General features: G+C 45.1%; 1 protein-coding gene across 3 annotated transcripts in view; it reads right to left on the bottom strand.

Annotated features, from left to right (window-relative positions):
- Positions 1 to 22,181, bottom strand: part of uba3 (ubiquitin-like modifier activating enzyme 3) — a 68,362-nt gene that overhangs the window by 36,566 nt on the left and 9,615 nt on the right. For all 3 annotated transcript variants that reach the window (XM_068051544.1, XM_068051545.1, XM_068051546.1), the window contains 2 exons: positions 16,130 to 16,212; positions 15,428 to 15,508 (listed from right to left, as the gene is read on the bottom strand). In XM_068051544.1, coding sequence (XP_067907645.1) covers positions 15,428 to 15,508; positions 16,130 to 16,212 — 164 coding nt within the window. The remainder of the gene's footprint in view (positions 1 to 15,427; positions 15,509 to 16,129; positions 16,213 to 22,181) is intronic.

Here is a 22,181-nt window from a genome sequence, read left to right as displayed (position 1 = left end):
CAGGTTAGACAGTCCCGTCATTGAGGAAAAAATTGCTTTCTTTTTAAAACCAAGGAAGTGACTGGGAGGGTACATTTCAGTTTCAAGAAAACTCTACGGAGTTTTAAGCCAGCAAGAAGGCTGTGTGTGTTTCATAAGAAGCCAGATGAAAAAGCTGGGACAGTAGTTGTTTAAAGAGACTGCAAAACTGTGTTGTTTTAAAAGTTTCCCAGAGCTGCTGAACTGAACCCGTTTTCTGGGAGCTACCCTTTGGAAAATAAAAGTTGCTACCATTGTTTCCGGTGACCTAAAAAGTTACATAAGGCAAGACCAATGAGGTTACACCACCAGGGCTATTGTGAGCAAAACCACAGAAGTGCCAGAAGGGTGCGCAGTTTTGTTGGAGATGATATCGGTAGGGTTGGGATTGCAGAGGAACGGCCATCGAGTGGAAGCCAGTGTTTGAATCTTGAGACGACAGGATCTGGATATCTACTTGAAATGTTCAAAGACCCGAAGGACTTTGGGACTGTTCTGCACCATTTTTCTGAAAGGATTGTCAAAGGACTTGAGATTTACCCATGTTGCATCTGATAGTTAATGAGTAACCTTTAAGAGAAATATCAACTGTGATTTAGCTGTTAATTCATGTTTATGTTGGTCTTGGGTTGAGTGTTAAAAGTTATATTTGTAAAAGTGAAATGTTGTCTGTTTTTTGGTTTCCTAAATGGAGGTCTTTTCGATTGTTGGTAGTCTCCACAGGGATCATAACATATATACACATACATATAAGGGGCCTCATGAATAAGACCAGGGTTAATAGTGTCACCTGCACTACCTCTTCAGCTGCTTATCGACTGTTCCCTCTTTCCAGGACAGAAAAAATATATGTTAAAATGCAGTTTCCCTTTACTGAAATTCTTAGCTGAACAATATTCAATTTTGTAGTTTCCTCTTAGGATTTTCAAATGTAAGTAGCCTTTTTCTGTTGGAATCCAGGAGCAATCTTCAATGTAGCAGAAAATAATTTGTGCTGTAATATCTTACTATTCCACTAAGTTGGAATACAATGACAGTGCCTCAGATTTTGCCGTACTAATGGCAAGGCTGTCAGCGCTTGCCAATATCAGAGTAACCAACAGCAGCTTCAGTTGTCTTGTCCTATCAACACCTTCTCTTTTCTTATCTCTTGCCCCGCCCCACTTTACTTGCTTAAAACCTTTTACATTTCTAATATTTGTCAGTTCTGATGAAGGGTCACTGACCTGAAAGGTTAACTCTGCTTCTCTCTCCACTGATGCTACCCGACCTGCTGAGTATTTCCAGCATTTCTTGTTTTTATTTCTGTTGTCTACATATGTGCAGTTAAACACAGAAATCCAGAAGTGGCTGTCAGTGATACCCTGCTCCTCTATAGGTTGCGCTGTTGCATGTTAAATTCCAGAAAGCTTGTTGAAGAATGATGCAGGAGCCAATCTTTACACAGTGATACATTTACTGTACAGAGTAAAAAGCATTACAAACATGTAGCTCCTTACTCAAAATCTCCGTCAGTCTCAGTAAGTGTCTCCTTATAAGTGCTCAAGTAAAACCTTAATTAACACCCTCTACCTGCATTTAATTAAACAAATGATGGAAATTAACATTGCAGATTTCGCCAATGGAATCTGTGCAGAAATCAGTCTAATGGCATGAACTTCAGGTAATTATCCACTAGTCTCATACACAAGATGGACGAACAGGTTAGGGCTAAGGCAACTGAGTTTTTAACTGTTGTAATAAGCAATAATTACTTGTCGAGTAACATAACCCTTATGCTAAACTGACTGTCCACCGAAGCACCTCAGCCTCATCCGCTCCTTCCATGACAACAGGCACTGCACTGTACAGTTTGATGGCTCCACTTCCGACAGTTTCGGAGTGAAAAATGGAGTGAAACAGGATCATGTCCTAGCCCCAACTCTGTTTGGCATCTTCTTCACCATGCTCCTGACCTTCGGCCTTCCCCGCAGATATGGAAGGAGTCTACTTGCACACTAGGTCAGACGGCAAGCTCTACAACCTATCAAGGCCGAAAGCAAAGACAAAAACACATCAAGCTAGTCGCTCACACAGAAACTCAGCCTCAAAGACTTGTGGACTGTCGCTTCTGTGCCTATAACTTGTTCTCGACTATAAGCATCAAGAAAATCGTGGTCATGGGAAAAGTTGTTGCATCGCCACTCCTGATTACACCAAATAACACCCCACTGGAAGTGGTTAGCAAATTCTGCTACCTTGGGTCCACAGTGAAATACAATCTGTCCCTTGATGCAGAGCTCGATACATAGGGAAAGCACCGACCACCTTTGGCCGACTTGCGAAACGCACATGCTTTAACACCAAGCTGACCCTTAGGATCAAGCTGATGGTTTATAAGGCCTGTGCTATGTTCAAGTGAGGAAGGGTCAAATGGCTTTCCTCTTTTCTCTCTCCTTATTTGACCACAACAGGTTTAATTCTTTCTGAATGTGGATGTACTGGTCAATTCAGTAGGTGTTTGATTACTTACTTGCTATGATAACAAGAACCAATCGGCCAGGTTTTCTTGAGTTAACAAAGAAAGGGTTCAACTTTGTTGTACCTAAACTGAACTAATAAAAATAATAAACACGCCAACTTTCAGGCACACACACACTCTGGAGGTTTACACACACACAACTAGGTTAGAGTGGAGAAAGGTAGATTGGTTGAGTTAGAGTCCATAAAAAAGGGTATCCAGTCTGTGGCATTTGGTGATTTGGCTGGCTTCTGACTGAATTCAGTGGTCCTGAGGCTTTCAGTTTGAACAGGTAAATGACTGGTTCGGTGGCTCGCTTGGAGACAGCGATGCCGATGACGTCCTCTAATGGGGTTTCTGATTGTAGCCAGAGTATGCAAAGGTGATCAATCAACAGGCAGGATGTGAAAGCTTTCAAGCTGGAATGGAGAGAGTGAGAGTGTGAGAGAGACAGACACACTTGCCACTTGGGTCTGCACGTGTCCGAGGTCAGTTGCTTCTCCCCTCTCTGCTGCAGAAAGGCACAAGTCTAAAACCACAGATGGGGAGGGGCTTGTCACATGACACTCAGTCATTCAAACATAGCAGTTAGCAGTATTTCTCTCTTGCTAAAAAGAACAGGTAGTTCTTTTAAACTTGCTGGGGCATGAGCAGACATTTCTTCTCCCTCCTCACAAGCATTGCAGTGTAGGACACAGCGTTGCAAATTAGGTAGCCATCTTAAGCTGGCCAGCAAAGTCATCCTTTCATCTGTTTTTTTTTTTAAATGTCCTTTTAAAAAAATATATAAATTCTGATTTCCAGTCAGTGGATTCAAGAAAATTATCATTCAACAAAGTACATTGGCACTAATCAAACAGAGGCGGCTTCGGTGGATCAGACAGGTCCGCAGGATGGAAGACGGTCACACACCCAAGGACCTTCTGTATGGTGAGGTAGCCGTGGCCAGACAACCAGCTTCAAGGATGCTTGCAAAGCGTGATATGAAGGACCTAAATGTCGACTATTGCACTTGGGAGTCACTAGCTGGCGAAAGAGGGAAATGGCGACATATCCTGTGAACTGGTGTGCACGACCACAATGACCAGTTGCTAAACAGCTTGGCAACAGGCACCAACGTCAAAAACAACAACTCACAGCGTCACTTGGCAGCTTCATGTGCAGCACGTGGCATAACCTGCCTTTCAAGGATTGGCCTTCACAGCCATCTACAAAGGTGCACCAGGAGAAGACACCCCACCTAAGTGGATTGTTTGCTGCGTGTCCATCATCTTTCGCAGATGGAAGGATGCCAACACAATAACAGCAACCATGAAACTACACAATTATCGTAAATACCCATCTGGCTCATTAATGTCTTTTAGGGAGGGAAATGTGCCATCCTTACACAGTCTGGTCTATATCTGACACTTCAATGCCCTCTGAAATGGCTTACCAAGCCATTTGTATCAATTGTATCAAACCACCATGAGAAACTATAATCATAATGAAAATCGGACAGACCACCTTTATCGACCTAAGCATCAGACTCGAACATGACAAAGGCACACCCTGCCCAGTCAACCTTGCAAAGTCCTCCTCACTAATATTTGGGGTCTTGTGTCAAAATTGGGAGAGCTGTCCCACAGACTACTCAAAAATTACAGAACCATCCCAATGCCCTCTATCACCGGCTATGCCCTCTATCACTGGAAGGACAGACCAACCAGATGTGACACTACAGTGGTACACAGTAGGAAGGGAGTGGCCCCGAGTCCTCAACATTGACTCTAGACCCCATGATGTCTTTTGGCATCAGGTCAAACATGGGCAAGGAAATCTCCTGCTGAATGCCACCTACTGCCCTCCCTCAGAGGATGAATCAGTACGTGTTCATCACTTGCAAGAAGCACTGAAAGCAGCAAGGGCATAGAATATACTTTTGGTGGAGGGGGGCTTCAATGTTGAATGGGATAGATTCAGAGAAGAGCTATCAAGCTCAAAATAGAACATCTGTGGGTAATCAGCAGCAGCAGAATTGTATTCTACCATTAAAAGTAACTTTGTAGTCTAGCACAGCCCTCACTCTACCATTACCATCAAGCCAGGGACATAGGAACAGGAGTAGGCCATTCAGTCCATTGAACCTGCTCCGGCATTCAATATGATCATGGCTGATTATCCACTTCAATGCCTTTTTCAAACATTATCCCTATATCCCTTTATGTCATTTGTATTTAGAAATCTGTCAATCTCTGCTTTAAACATACTCAATGACTGAGCTTCCACAGTCCTCTGGGGTAGAGAATTCCAAAGATTCACAACCCTGAGTAAAGAAATTTCTCATCTCGGTCTTAAGTGGCTTCCCCCTTATTTTGAAATTGTGTCCTCTGGTTCTAGAATCCTCAACCAGGGGAAACATCTTAGCTGCATCTACCCTGTCAATCCCTTTAAGTGTTTCGTAGGTTTCAATGAGATCACCTCTCATTCTTCGAAAATCTAGAGAATACAGACCCAGTTGCCCCAATCTCTCTTTATAGGTCAGTGCAGCCACCCCAGGAGCAAGTCTGGTGAACCTTTGTTGCACTCCCTCTATGGCAATAATATCCTTCCTAAGGTAAGGTGACCAAAACTGCACAGAGTACTCCAGGTGCGATCTAATCAAGGTTCTATACAATTGAAGCAAGACTTCATTACTCCTGCACTCAAGTCCTCTTGCAATAAAGGCTAACATACCATTAGCCTCCCTAATTGTTTGCTGCACCTGCATGCTAGCTTTCAGTGACTTAGTGATGAGGACACCTAGCACCCTTTGTATATCTACACTTTCTAATCTCTTACCATTTAAGAAATACTCTGCACATCTATTCCTCCTAACAAAGTGGATAACCTCTCATTTTTCCACATTATATTTTATCTGCCATCTTCTTGCCTACTCACTAAGTCTGTCCAAATCTCTTTGAAGCTGCTTTGCATCTTCCTCACATCACACATTCCCTAGTTTTGTGTTACCCACGAACTTGAAAATATTACATTTGGTCCCCACATCCAAATCATTGATATATATTGTGAACAGCTGCGACCCAAGTACTGAACCTTGCGGTACCCCACTAGTCACAGCCTGCCAATGCGAGAATGACCCTTTTATTCCTACTCTCTGCTACCCAATCCTGAATCCATGCCAGTATATTACCTCCTATCCCATGTGCTTTAAATTTTGCTAACCAACCTCCAGCAAGGGACTTTATCAAAAGCCTTCTGAAAATCCAATTGTACTACGTCCACCGACTCCCCATTATCAATTCTGTTAGTAACATCCTCAAAAAACTCCAACGGGTTCGTCAAACATGAGTTCCCATTCATAAATCCATGTTGACTATGCGCAATCAGATTATTATCCAAGTGTCCATTTATCACATCCTTTAGAATAGAACCAACCTTGGTTCAATAAGGAGTGCAGAAAAGCATGCCAGGAGCAGCACCAGTGTACCTAAAAACAAGATGCCAATCTGGTGAAGCTACAACACAGGGCTACATACATGCTAAACAACAGGTTATAGACAGCCAAGTGATCCCGCAACCAACGGATCAAAGTTCCACAGTCTTGCCATATCCGCTCTTGAATGGTGCTGGCCAATTGAACAACTAATAGGAGAAGAATCCAAGAATATCCCAATTTCTGATGAAGACAGAGCCCAGCACAAGTGCAAAAGGCAAGGCTGAAGCCAGAAGCGCCAAGAGGATGATCCATCTCAGCCTCCTCCCGAGGTCTCCAGCATCCCAGGTACCAGTCTTCAGCCAATTTATTTCACTCCGTGCAATATCAAGAAACAGATATGCTGTGGCAAATCTGGTCACATGGCAGCCAACTGCAGCACGGTTGTTTGCAAGAACTGCAAGGAGGAAGGCCATCAGACCAGGGACTGTAAGCAGACTAAGTGTTGCAACTTGTGCGGTGCAGCAGGCCATCTCTACAAGACTTGTCCCAAACGTTGCCTCAGCTATGCTCAGGCGGCAAGGTCCAAGGAAAGGCCGGGAGAAGGTTCGACGAAGGCGTCCGCTGTTCGAAAGGAGACCAGCACCCTTCTCCGCAGTGAGGAATTTCAACCTGAGAAGGAAGGGGAGGCGGCTGAAACCAACGACCCAGCACCTACCCAGCGCCCGGAAACCCCTCCTCCACAGACAGAATCAATGGAGGAGGAGGCAGCAGATGGACAAACAGGTCAGTGGCAAGTGGTCCAGAGGAAAACCACAAAGAAAAAACATCCCAAAGCCACCACCCAAACCAGTGGCAAGAGGAGGCTCTCTTCTGAATCAGACTGCAACAACTCCTCTTCACTGGACGGGGAAATGCTGGAACGACAGCCCCTTCAAAAGAGGCGGCAGAACTCCGAGATGGATGATAAAGCATCCCAGCCCCCGGGCACTGGAAGCTGTGATGGGCCCGGCGTGCCCCAACCCCAATGCCCCACACGTAACGAAGTGGCCAACGCATCTCAGCTCTGCGACACCGGGAGCAAAGACACGTCTGGCGCACCTGGGCTCCGGGAGACCGGGAGCTGTGATGTTTTCGAGGAGGAACAGATGGAAGCAGCTGAGGACAACCCAATCCTCTCTGCCTACAAGACCCCCCCGATGTCACCCGAGCGGCACAAACCCTGCATGAAAAATCAGGAGGGGTTTCTGAGCCCAACCAACGTGAAACTGCTTGCGCATACGATGGGTATGCAGGAACATCCCGAAGGGGAAGGACTGGGACTAGCGAGGACAAATGGTATGGGAAGCAACAACTAATTTTTAGTAAAAAATGGGTGTAAGAATTGCTTCCATTAATGTGCGTAGCATTAAATCTACTACGCGATGTGTTTCAACCTTGGATTACCTTGCCAAGGTCAAAGCTGACCTACTGTTTCTGCAGGAGTGTGGAATACCACACCTCAGCACCTACAGGCAGTGGTCGCGATGGTGGTCCCACGGGCCATCGATCTGGTCGGGGGGTAATGACTGCCGTTCCTCCGGCCTGGGTATTCTGCTGCGGGGAGGTAACTTCACCATCTCCGAAGTTAAGGAGGTGGTGGGCGGCCGCCTCCTCGTAGCAGACGTGATGTACAACAACGCTCCGCTCCGGTTGATCAACGTGTACGCCCCGGTACAACGCAGCGAGCGGCTGACCGTCTTCCAGCAGCTCCCACTGCTGCTGGCAACGTCCAGGCCGGTCATCCTGGGCGGTGACTTCAACTGCATCATCGATGCGGCTGGACGATCCGGCAGTGACGACAGCAAACTGGACGCTACGTCCAGATTCCTAATAGAAACAGTTAAGGATGCCAAACTGCACGACGTCTTCAGCAAACCTGCAGACGGAGCGCAGCGCAGATACACATGGTCAAGATCGGACAGGTCTGCCCGTTCCAGGATTGACTTCCTGTTTGTGTCCCGTGCTGTCACGGTCGGATCCACTGACGTCAAGCCGGTGTTCTTCTCCGACCACTGCCTCTTACTGGCCGACTGTAACTTGCAGGACGACCAGCGGGTTGGCAGAGGGACGTGGAAGCTCAATGCGACACTGCTGACCCCAGAGAACGTTGAGGAACTCAAAAGGGATTACAAAGGTTGGAGGACCGTGAAACCCCTCTTTGAGTCTCCAGTTCACTGGTGGGAAGCGATAAAGGAGAACATCAAGAGGTTCTTCATCCACAAAGGTGTTCAGAAGGCGAGAGAGAGACAGAGGGAACTGTCCCGACTCCAGAAAATTATGCAAAATCTACTCCGGTTGCAGTCAATGGGGGTCGAGGTCAAGGAGGACCTCCAAGAGGTGAAGAGCCAGCAGGCCTCGCTCTTTGCCAAGGAGGCCTCCAAGATCATCTTCCGGTCCAGAGTCCGCTCCATCGAGCAGGATGAGACGTGCTCGCGTTACTTCTTCCAAAAGGTACACAGAGAGAGCTCTGTTATCAGCAGCCTGAAGGAAGAAGATGGCTCGGTAACGTCTTCGCAGTCCGACATACTAAGGATCAGCAAATCCTTTTATGCTGGGCTGTATGACGCGAAGCCCACAGACAGCAGAGCCTCCCAGTCCTTCCTGTCATCTATCACAGAGGTCCTAGATGACAGCAGGAGGGAGAGACTGGACAAGCCGCTAATTCTGGACGAGCTGACACAGGCCGTCGAGTCTTTCGAGACGAGTAAAACCCCCGGGAGCGACGGCTTACCGGTCGAGTTGTACTCGGCCCTGTGGGACTGGGTCGGCCCGGACCTGCTGGAAGTATACGAGAGTATGCTCCTGGCCGGCAGCATGTCAGAATCCATGAGAAAAGGCATCATCACCCTCATTTACAAGCAGAAGGGGGAGAGGGCAGAAATCAGAAATTGGCGGCCCATCTCACTGCTTAATGTTGATTACAAGATTCTGTCCAAAGTCATAGCCAGTCGAGTCAAGTCTGCTCTGGAGTTGGTGATTCACCCCGATCAGACCTGTACTGTACCCGGCAGGAAGATCTCCGATAGTCTCGCGCTACTCAGGGATACGATCGCCTACGTACGGGACAGGAGGGTGGACACCTGCCTCATCAGCCTGGACCAGGAGAAGGCTTTTGACAGGATATCGCACACCTACATAATGGACGTGCTTTCCAAAATGGGGTTTGGGGAGGGAATCTGCAATTGGATCCAACTGCTCTACACAAACATCAGTAGCGCAGTGTCAATCAACGGGTGGGAATCTGAAAGTTTCCCAATCAAATCTGGAGTCAGACAGGGCTGTCCTCTGTCCCCGGTCTTGTTTGTTTGCTGTATTGAACCCTTTGCTGAGTCTATTAGGAAGGATGCGAGCATAAGAGGGGTGACAATCCCAGGCAGCGGAGTCACTCAGGTCAAAACCTCCCTGTACATGGATGACGTCGCCGTCTTCTGCTCGGATCCACTGTCCGTGCGCAGACTGATGAGCATCTGCGACCAGTTCGAACTGGCCTCGGGAGCCAAAGTTAACCACGGCAAGAGCGAGGCCATGTTCTTTGGCAACTGGGCTGACCGATCCTTTGTCCCCTTCACCGTCAGGTCAGATTACCTGAAGGTGCTGGGGATATGGTTCGGAAGGGCCGGGGCGTGCACCAAAACATGGGAGGAGCGAGTAGCCAAGGTACGACAAAAGTTGGGCATGTGGGGGCAGCGATCTCTCTCCATTGTGGGTAAGAACCTGGTCATCAGGTGCGAGGCGCTCACGTTGTTGCTCTACGTGGCGCAGGTCTGGCCCATACCCCACTCCTGCGCCGTGGCAGTCACCCGAGCCATTTTCCGCTTCGTCTGGGGATCCAAAATGGACCGGGTCCGGAGGGACACGATGTTCAAATCTCTGGACATGGGCGGGAAAAATGTACCCAACGTGGCCCTCATCCTGATGACCACCTTCGTGTGCGGCTGCATCAAGCTATGTGTCGATCCCCAGTACGCAAACTCCAAGTGTCACTACGTGCTGAGCTTCTATCTGTCCCCGGTGTTGCGAAGGATGGGCCTGGTCACATTGCCGCAGAACGCACCATGCAGTTGGGCGGCGCCGTACCACCTATCCTTCGTGGAGCAGTTTCTGCGGGAAAACACCTTTGACCACCGGTCCATCAGGCAGTGGTCTGCACGGAATGTCCTCAAGGCCCTACGGGAAAAGGAAACGGTGGATCCTGTCGGATGGTTCCCCGAGCAGACCGTCAAAGTCATTTGGCGGAATGCCTCATCACCAGAACTTTCAAACAAGCACCAAGACGTAGCTTGGCTGGTGGTGAGAAGGGCCCTCCCCGTCAGATCCTTCATGCACACCCGAAGTCTCGCCCCCTCCGCACAGTGCCCCCGCGTTGGCTGTGGTGGGGAAGAGACGGTCGCCCACCTCCTCCTGGAATGTGCCTTTGCAAAGCAGGTGTGGAAAGAGATGCAGTGGTTTTTGTCAAGGTTCATCCCAAGCAGCTCTGTAACACAGGAGTCTGTGCTCTACGGGCTGTTCCCAGGGACGCACACCGAGACAAACATCAACTGCTGCTGGAGGACTATCAATTCGGTGAAAGACGCCCTTTGGTCTGCCCGAAACTTGCTGGTCTTCCAGCGCAAAGAGTTGTCCACCACCGAATGTTGCAGACTGGCACATTCCAAGGTCCAGGACTACGTGCTGAGGGACGCACTAAAGCTTGGGGCAGCCGCAGCAAAGGCTCAAGTGGGAAAGACCACAGTGTAAGGTTCCCCCACCAAGCTGGACTGAGGGGCTGGATCCATGGGAAACCCCTCGAACTGTATCGTTAATATTCTCAATTGCTGTAAATGTAAAACTGTAATTGACATGACAATTGTGAAACGGAAGGGTTGGGAAGAAACTCATGACAGTATTGAAGGAAACTGATCTCCCTTGCAATGTTTGTATTTTTTGGTGCTGTTTGGAAACTGTTTGGCAATGTAATTTTTACAGACTTTTATGAATAAAGTATATTTTGGAAATAAAAAAAAAAATCAAGAAACAGATATGCGCAATGGATACAGCAAAGGCAATGGGCCCTTACAACATCTTGGCTATAGTACTGAAGACTTGTACTCCAGAACTAATTGTTCTTCTAGCCAAGCTACAACACTGGCATCTACCCAACAAGGTGAAAATTACCCAGGTACATCCTGTTCATAAAAAGCAGAACAAATCAAATCCGACCAATTACCACGCATCAGCATCCACTCAATCATCAGAAAAGTGATGGAAAATGTCATTGACCGCGCTATCAAGCAGTACTTACTCAACAATAACCTGTTCACTGATGTTCAGTTTGGGTTCCACCAGAATCACTTCGCTTTAGAGCTCATTACAGCCTTGGTCCAAACATGGACAAAACAGCTGAACTCCAGAGGTGACAGTGACTGTCCTTGACATCAAAGCAGCACTTGACCGAGTCTGGCATCAAGGAACACGAGCAAAATTGAAATCAATGGGAATGCAGGGGTAACTCTCCGGTGGTTGGAGTCATGCCTAGCACAAAGGAAGGTGGTTGTGGTTGTTAATCATCTCAGCCCCAGGGTTTCACTGCAGGAGTTCCTCAGGATAGTGTCCTAGGATATCCATCTTCAGCTGCTTCATAAATAACCTTCCTTCCAACATAAGGTCAGAATTGGGCATGTTTGCTAATGATTGCAGAGTGTTCAGTTTCATTCACAATTTCTCAGCTTGGACACCCATGCAGCAAGACCTGAACAACATTCAGGCTTGGGATGATAAGTGGCAAGTAACATTCGTGCCACACAAGTGCCAGGAAATGACCATTTCCAAGAAAAGACAGTCTAACTACCTCCCATGACATGCAATGGCATTAACATCGGCAAATCTCCCATCAACAACATACTGGGGTGACCAATGACCAGAAACTTAACTGCATCAACCCATATACATACTATGGTTACAAGAGCAAATCAGAAGCTGGGAATTCTGCAGCTGCAAGTGATTCACCTCCTGACTCCTCAAAGTCTTTCCACCATCCACAAGGCACAAATCAAGAGTGCGATGGAATACTCTCCACTTGCCTGGCACCCCATCCTCCACCACCGATGCACCAAGGCTGCAATGTGCAACCTGCAAGGATCACAGATTGAAGGTTTTGGGCAGCAAATGCAAGGGGAAATATGAGGAAGAACTTTTTTTACACAGCGGGTGGTAATGACCTGGAACTCGCTGCCATGAGGATGGTGGAAGCGGAAACAATCAATGATTTCAAAAGGAAACTGGATGGGCACTTGAAGGAAATAAACCTGCAAGGCTATGGAGATCGAGTGGGGGAGTGGGACTGACTGGATTGTTCCGTGGAAAGCTGGCGTGGACTTGATGGGCCAAATGGCCATCTTCTACACCATAAATGACCATCAATAAGAAGCACTGCAGTAACTCACCAAGGCTTCTTCGATAGCACCTCCCAAACAGGCGATCTTTACTGCTTTGAAGGACAGCAAGAGCATGGGAACACCACCACTTCCAAGTTTCCTCCAAGTCACACACCATCCCAACTTGGAAATATATTGCCATTCCTTCATCAATGCTGGGTTAAAATCGTGAAACTTCTTCCCTAACAGAGCACTGTGGGTGTACCTTCACCACATGGGCTGCAACAGTTCAAGGCGGCGGCTCACTTACACCTTTTTGAATGGCAGTTAGGGATGGCCAATAAATGCTGACCATGCCAGCAACATCCACAGCCTGAGAACCAATTAAAAAAATCCTGCTGAACCGCCTCTTTGGCCCTGATAAATTAGTTTTACAAGTGTGGAGTCGCATTCCTGAGCAAGATTAATGTTGCACATTTTTAATTAAAATTAATTTTTAAAAATGTTTCTCATGTCTCCCACTTAATTCAAAGGTCTGGATTTTGCGGTCAACAATGAAGCAACAGTACTCACTGCTGACCTCGAAGAAAGCTGCCAAAGGATTTTCCCTTTCCTGCCAGTTTGAATTTGGCGTCAAGTAAGGGGATCTCCTGGCATCCAGCAATGGTGATGTCATCAAGCAACGCAGTCAGCTAATCACACTGCAATATCTGCCATCAAAACAGAAAGTAAAATGCACTGATCATCCTTCTCATTTTAATTTAATTTGAGAAGAGCAACATAGTTGGGACATATACCTGGGACTAAGGTAGAAGCTGAAATATCAATCCTTTAAAAAATGTTAAAAATGTGGAACTTATCATGCAGCAATTGGACATTCTACAAATATAAAATTAGTTTTTCAGGCCCAGAGGGGTTTTTCCACAGTAATTATGAACTCAGCATGCGGTTAAAAACCCAATCACACCTCATTCAACAAGGTACAACTTTTTGAAACATTTTTACAAAGCAACTAGTTGCGTAAAAGGGCAAGTTTCAGCAGTTCAGTGATTTCTAATTGAAGTCCTCGCAGAGTGCAACAACGCACCCTATGGAGATTCCAGCAACGTCTGGATTTCCACATTTACGTGCGCAATTGTAAATATCAGAAGTGATTGTTAATTTCAGAGGTGTAATGACGTCCAACATGGAGTTTCGGCGTCATTACTACTGCAAAATCCAGGCCATTGTATATGTCCCAATCTTCATTTCGCTTCCTGTACAATGATTTAAATGTTATTTATAGTTCCTGTTTTTTACTTCCTGCTTTTTCTGCATGGCTGAGGATTCTTGAATCTGATTACCACCCTGCTGCTTACCCTGCTCACAGTCATCACAGATCCTCTGCCGAGGGCGTCTCACTGGATCAGACACCCGATATCTTGAGCAAAGTTTACATCATTGCTCCCTTGTTCAACAACTTCTGTCTCAAAGATGAGATTTGGTGCTCAATAATTGCAGTTTTACGCCAGTTAAGAGACAAATTAACCATGAACTCAGGGGCCATTACACTCTGTGGTATATGATTACGCCTACCATGGATAAACAGGGAGGGAAATTACGTGAATCACATTGAAATGCTGCACCTTGTAGTTGCTTTGCATTTGGCACTCATGCAATATTGCACTTTCCAACTGTAACTTGCAATGCTGTGGTGGAACTGTTATGATCCTGTCGTTTTTTTTCTGGGAAGAATGTGGTGTGCCTTTAAAGCTGGAAAAAGAGCCATATTGCTTTATGGCAGCAGGCTGTAAAGATTGAGTCAAAGAATGCATTCTCGTTGCCTTGGATATAGCCATTCGGACTCAGCATCGAGACACACATTTGTTAGAATTTAATTTTGAACTAGCTTATAGTGCAAACAGTCTATTCTAACAGAGGACACAGACAGACAGCCGTGTGTTAGCACCTGAAAGGCGGCTCTCAGCCCATTTAAACTGAAGGAAGATAATTTAGTCTGTTTATTCATTATTCTTCTCTCAAAATTCTAAAAAAAAAATCAAGCCAAATCAGAGATCTCTGATAATTTAAACTGAAGGAAGGGAACTTAAACTGCGACAATCTTTTATCCCTCAAAAATTCAAAAGCCAGATTGATTCTATTAAAAGTGTTTGCAAGCTGTTAATTGTTGAAATTCATCGCTGGAGAAGGAAAGCATCACTTGCTGCTGGAATTAGACTGTTCTACAGATGGCCGTGAGGACTTCAAGCAACCTTGGACCTTCTTCCACCTCCGGCAGGAGCATAAATTTGCAAGGACTCCGATTTTTTTCTATTTTAAATGCTGTTCATAACTTAGTAGTGTTTACGAATTTCGTTTTTCTAATTGAACAGTTAATTTGTTGATTTAAAGACACCTGGTTTGGTTAGCCTCATTTGGGGGATAATAGATGGTACAATTTGGCTGGGTCTTTCCTTAATTTGGAAAGTTTAAGATGATACGTTAGGCGATCTATGGAGGGACAGGATTGAATTAACAGTGCGTTTCTCCTAACCACAATTAGAATCGTATATTTTGTTTGGGGGCTTTGACTGGAGCGGTCGGTCGTAACAGAACACAGTATCTTAATTACAATCAGCAAGTACAGCATGACACCCAGAGCAGACATAGCATCCACCCAGACTAAGCATTAGAAGAGCTCCTTCGCTGACCAACCAATAAGTCTGGTATATAAATGTACATATAGACACAGATTATATTGGAGAGGAGAAACAGATTGAAAAAGGACAAAAAGAATCAGCTGCAGCAAAGAAAAACAAAGCAAAACAATAACTTAAAGAAATTACTGATACAACAGCAAGTCATCTTATATTATAAGTGTGAAATGCAGATTTCAAGTGTCTCCCTACAACACTGCTGTTAAATGTGGAGAACTCAGGGCAACAAACAATTGCACCAAATTTTAGAAAAGCTCAGTTACTTTGCAAAAAAATCCATAGTATGGAATAAGATCTTAAAAATCTAGTACCAAACTCTAGAGATGAGCAGTACCTAAAAGCAACCTGATTTTCAGATCAATTTCATCTTACTGCATCAATAAAATTATTTGATAAAGGATACGGAACTACATTGCAACCTGGAATTCGACTGTTAATGAACTCAGCAGCTACTTCTGCTTTTGGCCGTCCAACATCTTTTGGTCTGTTGAAAACAAAATCACTTACTAAGAATGTTTATGGTACTATTTTTATAACAGAAAATCATTACACGTCAACTAATCAAACTACATTTGGAGTTCATGACTGAGGCAAACAGCCAAATTAAAAGTTCCAATATTGTAAAAGATTAGCACATGCAGATTCCGCAATCATTTAATTACAAAAGCAGTCAGCTTCAGGCTATGTCCCACCCAGCTTTGGATATCATGGACTCTCCAGTACAGTCCAGTCACTCCATGCAGAAATCAAATGAATATAGAATTCTTTGCATATGTCAAATCCTTAACCATTGAGGCATTTGAAATAAATTCAACAAAACATTTAAATTTTAAATGGATATTTTATAAATTAAGCTTTTGTAACTGGCCTTTTAAAATATACAATGCTGCACTCACAACATGTGTCTCGGAACAAAAAAATTCTTTCATTGCAGAAAATTGACAATGGTACATCTATACAAATAATTATACTAGCTTCTTAAAAAATACTAAAATTCTTTACAATGTGCACTTAAGAGCATTTTCTATCCAAACTGCAATGCTCAGGACTTAACTCAGAAATTGTAATGGCAAAATTAATAATCCAACCACATATAATTACTTACCTAAATAAAAATTGCCTGTTCAGATTAGAAACATCTATTGTATCCATATCAATGACATCAATTTGTCTGAAGCCCATTAGAGCCTGCGATAAGAAGACGAGGTCAATGGTAACATATAACAGAGGCTATTCAATGATCTTTGTACATACTAAGTTCGATTTGCAATGCTAAATGGTTCAGGAATATCCTGTTGGATAACTGACAGCATTACAAAAATCAGTAAGAACCACTTCCTGTTCTACCAGAGTCTGGCTTCTGGTGGATCTGACCTTCCCATTTGCAGAGGTCAGTAAAATATATCTACATTGAACAGCTCAGAGCAGATTACAGAGCAATCTGTAGAGTGCAGCAAGATTACTCAATGAAAGACCCAACTCAGTTTAAATGACAGTTTTTGGGATTAAATACTTCACATTTAATGTAGATTTCTCCCACTGACTTTTTCCATACACATCTAGCCAAATATGACTTCAATAGGTCACATTCATTCAAGGTCTAGAAACTTTATGTTAGAATTCAGGTTTCTTCAACCAAATACAAATTAACTTGCATTCATCTCATTGCTGTTTGTGGAACCTTAACATGCGCAACATGGTTGCTGCTTTTACCTACTTAACAGAAACTGCAACGTAAAGTGAATGTGCGAAGCATCAAGACATTTCTGAGATATGAGGTCCTTTATAAATGCAAGTACACCTACAATTGTGGGTTCTCTCCCCCTCTAACTTTGGCTCCCCGTCTTCAACTAGCTTTTTACAGACTATATGGCTTGCGGATTCTTCTTCAACTATGTACCTCTCTGCTGTCACCAGCTCTTTTCCGCTAAGTCTATCCACACTGTCTTCTGAATACATTCATATAAGTTCCTGTATATTTTACTCTTCTTCAAGACTAAAGCAAAGTTGTACCTTGGTGCAGGTGGGATCGAGATCTAGGCTAGGCGGGAGGCCCTCCAAACTACAGCAATATGAGAAATTAGGAGTTTCTCAAAGGCCAGGAATGGGCCTTGGGAAGGAGAAGAGGGTGTGACAATTGCCCTAGAAAGGAATGGGAGATCTGGAGCCACAAGCTCATTCCCTGGACTCGATGGTTTGACCATCAATGCTGCAATATACTTAGCATATAGTTAATAACCGTTATCTTATAGAATCATTCCACTACATTAGGGGTGTGCAACTAGGGAGCAACATGGGGAGGTTGCTGCCTGGAGTAAGGTGCTCCAAGGATGGATGGGAGCTGGCTGTAACAAAATGCCTCAAGCACAAATAGGACAGAGCACAGGATGACCTGAAGCTTGACGCCAGAGCAGGGAATGAGCCGTGCAAGGCCCTAGAGCTAAAGAGTACCACATGACCCAGGAGTCATAAGGCAAAGAAAAGAAAGGGAGGAAGGGTGTAGTAATACTGTCCTCTTTAGCTTGGGAGACAGGCATACAAGAGCACGCCAGAGCCTGGGTATCCTGCAGCGACTGACTCACCTCCTGGCTCCCCAAAGACTATCCACCATCTACAATGCACAAGTCAGGAATGTGATAGAATACTGGCCACTTGTCCGGATGAGTGCAGCTCCAAAAACACTCAAGAAGTTCATCACCATCCAGGACCTGTTTGGTCCACCATCTACCACCTTAAACATTCACTCCTGCCACCACCAGTGCACTATGGCTGCCATGTCTACCATCTACCAGATCACTGAATTGCTACAGCACAGAAGGAAGCCATTTGGCCCATCATGTCTGTGCTGCCTCTTCAAAAGAACAATTTATCTGGTGCCACTCCCTCACCTTCCCCCCGCAGTACTGCACATTCTTCCTTTTCAGATAGCAATCCAATTCTCTCGAGTGCCTCAATTGAACCTGCCTCCACCACACCTTCAGGCAGTGCATTCCAGATCCTAACCACTCGTGGCATGAAAAGGTTTTTCCTCATGTCGCTATTGCTTCTTTTGTCAATTACCTTAAATCTGTTCTTGATCCTCCACCAATGGGAACAGTTTTTTCCTATCTACCCTGTCCAGAGCCCTCATGATTTTGTGCATCTCTATTAAATCTCCTCTCAAACTTCTCTTCAAGGAAAACAGTCTCAACCTCTCCAATCTGTCCACACAACTGAAGTTTCTCATCCCTGGAACCATTCTCATGAATCTTTTCTGCACTCTCTCCAATGCCTCCACATCTTTCCTAAAGAACTGGACACAATACAGTTGAGGACGAACCAGTACTTTATACAAGCATATCATAACTTACTTGTTTTTGTACTCTATGCCCCTATTAATGAAGCCTAGGATGCTGTAAGTTCTATTAACCACTCTCTCAACCTGTCCTGCCACCTTCAATGATTTATGCACATATACATATATCTATATATAATACATATATCCCTCTGCCCCTTTAGAATTGTACCCTTTATTTTATATTGTCTCTCCACGGTCTTCCTACCAAAATGAATCATTTCACACTTCTCTGCATTAAATTTCATCTAACCATTCCAACAACCTGTCTATGCCCTTTTGAAGTTCTACATTATCCTCCTCACAGTTCACTACGTTTGCAAGTTTCTTATGATCCACAAATTTTGAAATTGTGTCCTGCATACCAAGGTCTAGGTCATCAATATATATCAGGAACAGCAAAGATCCTAACACCAACCCCTGAGGAACGCCACTATAAACCTTCCTCCAGTCAGAAAAACATCCATTAACCACTACTCTCTGTTTCCTGTCACTCAGCCAATTTCGCATCCATGTTGTTACTGTCCCTTTTATTCCATGAGCTAGAACATTGCTCAAAAGTCTGTTGTGCAGCATTTTATCAAATGCGTTTTGGAGGTTCATGTACACATCAACAACATTGCTCTGATTAACCCTTTCCATTACCTCAAAAAATTCCAGTGAGTTAGTTAAACACGATTTGCCCAACAAAAATCCTCGCTGTCTTCCCCTAATTAACTCGCATTTGCCCAAGTGACTATTAATTTTGCCCCTAATTATCGTTTCTAGGAGCTTCCCCACCACCATGGTTAAACTGACTGGCCTGTAGTTGCTGGGCTTATCTTTACACCCTTTTTTGAACAAGGGAGTAACATCTGCAATTCCCCTGTCCCTGAATCAAGGAAAACTGGAGAATTATGGCCAGTGCCTCCACAATTTACACTTCCCTCAGTATCCTTGGAAGCATCTCATCCAGTCCTGGTGCCTCAAACTTTAAATACAGCTAGCCTATCCAATACCACCGTCTCAATTTTAAACCCTTCAAGTGTCTTAATTACCTCCTCTTTCACCATGAGCTGTGCAGCTTCTTCCTTGGTAAAGACAGATGCAAAGTATTCATTTAATATCTCAGCATTTAATACCATGCCCCCTGCCTCCATGTGTAAATCCCCTTTTTTGTCCCTAATCAGCCCCATCCTTTACTATTAATATGCCTATAGAAGAATTTTGGATTCCCTTTTACATTAAATGCCAGTCTCTTTTCAGACTCTCTCTTGGCTTCTCTTATTTGCATTCTCACTTCACCTCAAACTTCTATATTCTGCCTGATTCTCAGTTGTATTATCCAGCCGACAACTGTCATCAGCAAACGTTTTCTCCTTTATCTTAATCTCCATCTATCATCCAGGGGGCTCTGGATTTGTTTGCCCAACCTTCCCGCTTCATGGGAATATAACTTGACTGTGCCCGGACTATCTCTTCTTTAAAGACAGACCATTGTTCAGTTACCGTTTTGCCTGCCAACCTTTTATTTCAATTTGTCAGGGTCAGATCCATTCTTACCCTTTGAAGGTGGCTTTCCCCCAGTTAATTATTCTTACTCTGGATTTTTCTTTGTCCTTTTCCATAGCCAACCTAAACCTTATGATACAATGATCACTGTCCCCTAAATGTTCCTCTACTGACCATTGATCCACTTGGCCCACCTCATTCCCAAGAACCTGGTCCAGCAGTGCCTCCTTTCTCATTGGACTGGAAACATACTGCTGTAGAAAATCCTCCTGCCACTCTCTGCTCTTTACACTACTACTACTGACTCCTTCACGTGCAGGAAGTGTGTCCAACTGCAGCTCTTGTTAGACCGCATGACGGCTCTCGAGCTGCGGATGGACTCACTTTGGAGCATGCGCGATGCTGAGGAGGTCGTGGATAGCATGTTTAGTGAATTGGTCACACCGCAGATTAGGATTGCTGAGGGAGAAAGGGAATGGGTGACCAAAAGGCAGAGAAAGAGCAGGAAGGCAGCGCAGGAGTCCCCTGCGGTCATCTCCCTCCAAAACAAGTATACCGTTTTGGATACTGTTGAGGGAGATGGCTCACCAGGGGAAGGCAGCAGTAGCCAGGTTCATGGCACCGTGGCTGGCTCTGCTGTTCAGAAGGGCGGGAGAAAGAGTGGAAGGGCTATAGTCGTAGGGGATTCGATTGTAAGGGGAGTAGATAGGCGGTTCTGTGGTCGAAAACGAGGCTCCCGAATGGTATGTTGCCTCCCAGGTGCACGGGTCAGGGATGTCTCAGATCGGCTGCAGAACATTCTAAAGGGGGAGGGTGAACAGCCAGTTGTCGTTGTGCACATAGGCACCAATGATATAGGTAAAAAACGGGATGAGGTCCTACAAGCAGAGTTTAGGGAGTTAGGAGCCAAGTTAAAAAGTAGGACCTCAGAGGTAGCAATCTCAGGATTGCTACCAGTGCCACGTGATAGTCAGAGTAAAAATGAAAGAATAGTCAGGATGAATGCGTGGCTTGAGAGATGGTGCAGGAAGGAGGGGTTCAGATTTTTGGGACATTGGGACCGGTTCTGGGGGAGGTGGGACTATTACAAATTGGACGGTCTACACCTGGGCCGGACTGGAACCAATGTCCTTGGGGGTGCTTTTGCTAACGCTGTTGGGGAGGGTTTAAACTAATGTGGCAGGGGGATGGGAACCAATTGAGGAGGTCAGTTGACAGTAAGGAGGTAGTAACAAAAGTCTGTAAGGAACTAGATAATGAAGTCAGTGTGACTAAGGGGAAGAGCAGGCAGGGAGCAGATGATGAATGTAAAGGGACTGGTGGTCTGAGGTGCATTTGTTTTAATGCAAGAAGTGTAGTAGGTAAGGCAGATGAACTTAGGGCTTGGATTTGTACCTGGAGTATGATGTTATTGCTATTACTGAGACTTGGTTGAGGGAAGGGCATGATTGGCAACTAAATATCCCAGGGTATCGATGCTTCAGGCGGGATAGAGAGAGGTAAAAGGGGTGGAGGAGTTGCATTACTGGTCAAAGAGGATATCACAGCTGTGCTGAAGGAGGGCACTATGGAGGACTCGAGCAGTGAGGCAATATGGACAGAACTCATAAATAGGAAGGGTGCGGTAACAATGTTGGGGCTGTACTACAGGCCTCCCAACAGCGAGCGTGAGATAGAGGTACAAATATGTAAACAGATTATGGAAAGATGTAAGAGCAACAGGGTGGTGGTGATAGGAGATTTTAATTTTCCCAACATTGACTGGGATTCACTTAGTGTTAGAGGTCTAGATGGAGCAGAATTTGTAAGGAGCATCCAGGAGGGTTTTCTAGAGCAGTATGTAAATAGTCCAACTCGGGAAGGGGCCATACTGGACCTGGTGTTGGGGAATGAGCCCGGCCAGGTGTTTGAAGTTTCAGTAGGGGACTACTTTGGGAATAGTGATCACAATTCCGTAAGCTTTAAAATACTCATGGACAAAGACGAGTGGTCCTAAAGGAAGAGTGCTAAATTGGGGGAAGGCCAACTATACCAAAATTCGGCAGGAGCTGGGGAATGTAGATTGGGAGCAGCTGTTTGAAGGTAAATCCACATGTGATATGTGGGAGGCTTTTAAAGAGAGGTTGATTAGCGCGCAGGAGAGACATGTTCCTGTGAAAATGAGGGATAGAAATGGCAAGATTAGGGAACCATGGATGACAGGTGAAATTGTGAGACTAGCTAAGAGGAAAAAGGAAGCATGCATAAGGTCTAGGCGGCTGATGAAAGACGAAGCTTTGAAAGAATATCGGGAATGTAGGACCAATCTGAAACGAGGAATTAAGAGGGCTAA

Source organism: Heterodontus francisci, chromosome 19, assembly GCF_036365525.1.
Source record: "Heterodontus francisci isolate sHetFra1 chromosome 19, sHetFra1.hap1, whole genome shotgun sequence".
NCBI classification, from domain to species: domain Eukaryota; kingdom Metazoa; phylum Chordata; class Chondrichthyes; order Heterodontiformes; family Heterodontidae; genus Heterodontus; species Heterodontus francisci.
This window is presented reverse-complemented; position numbering and strand designations above follow the sequence as displayed.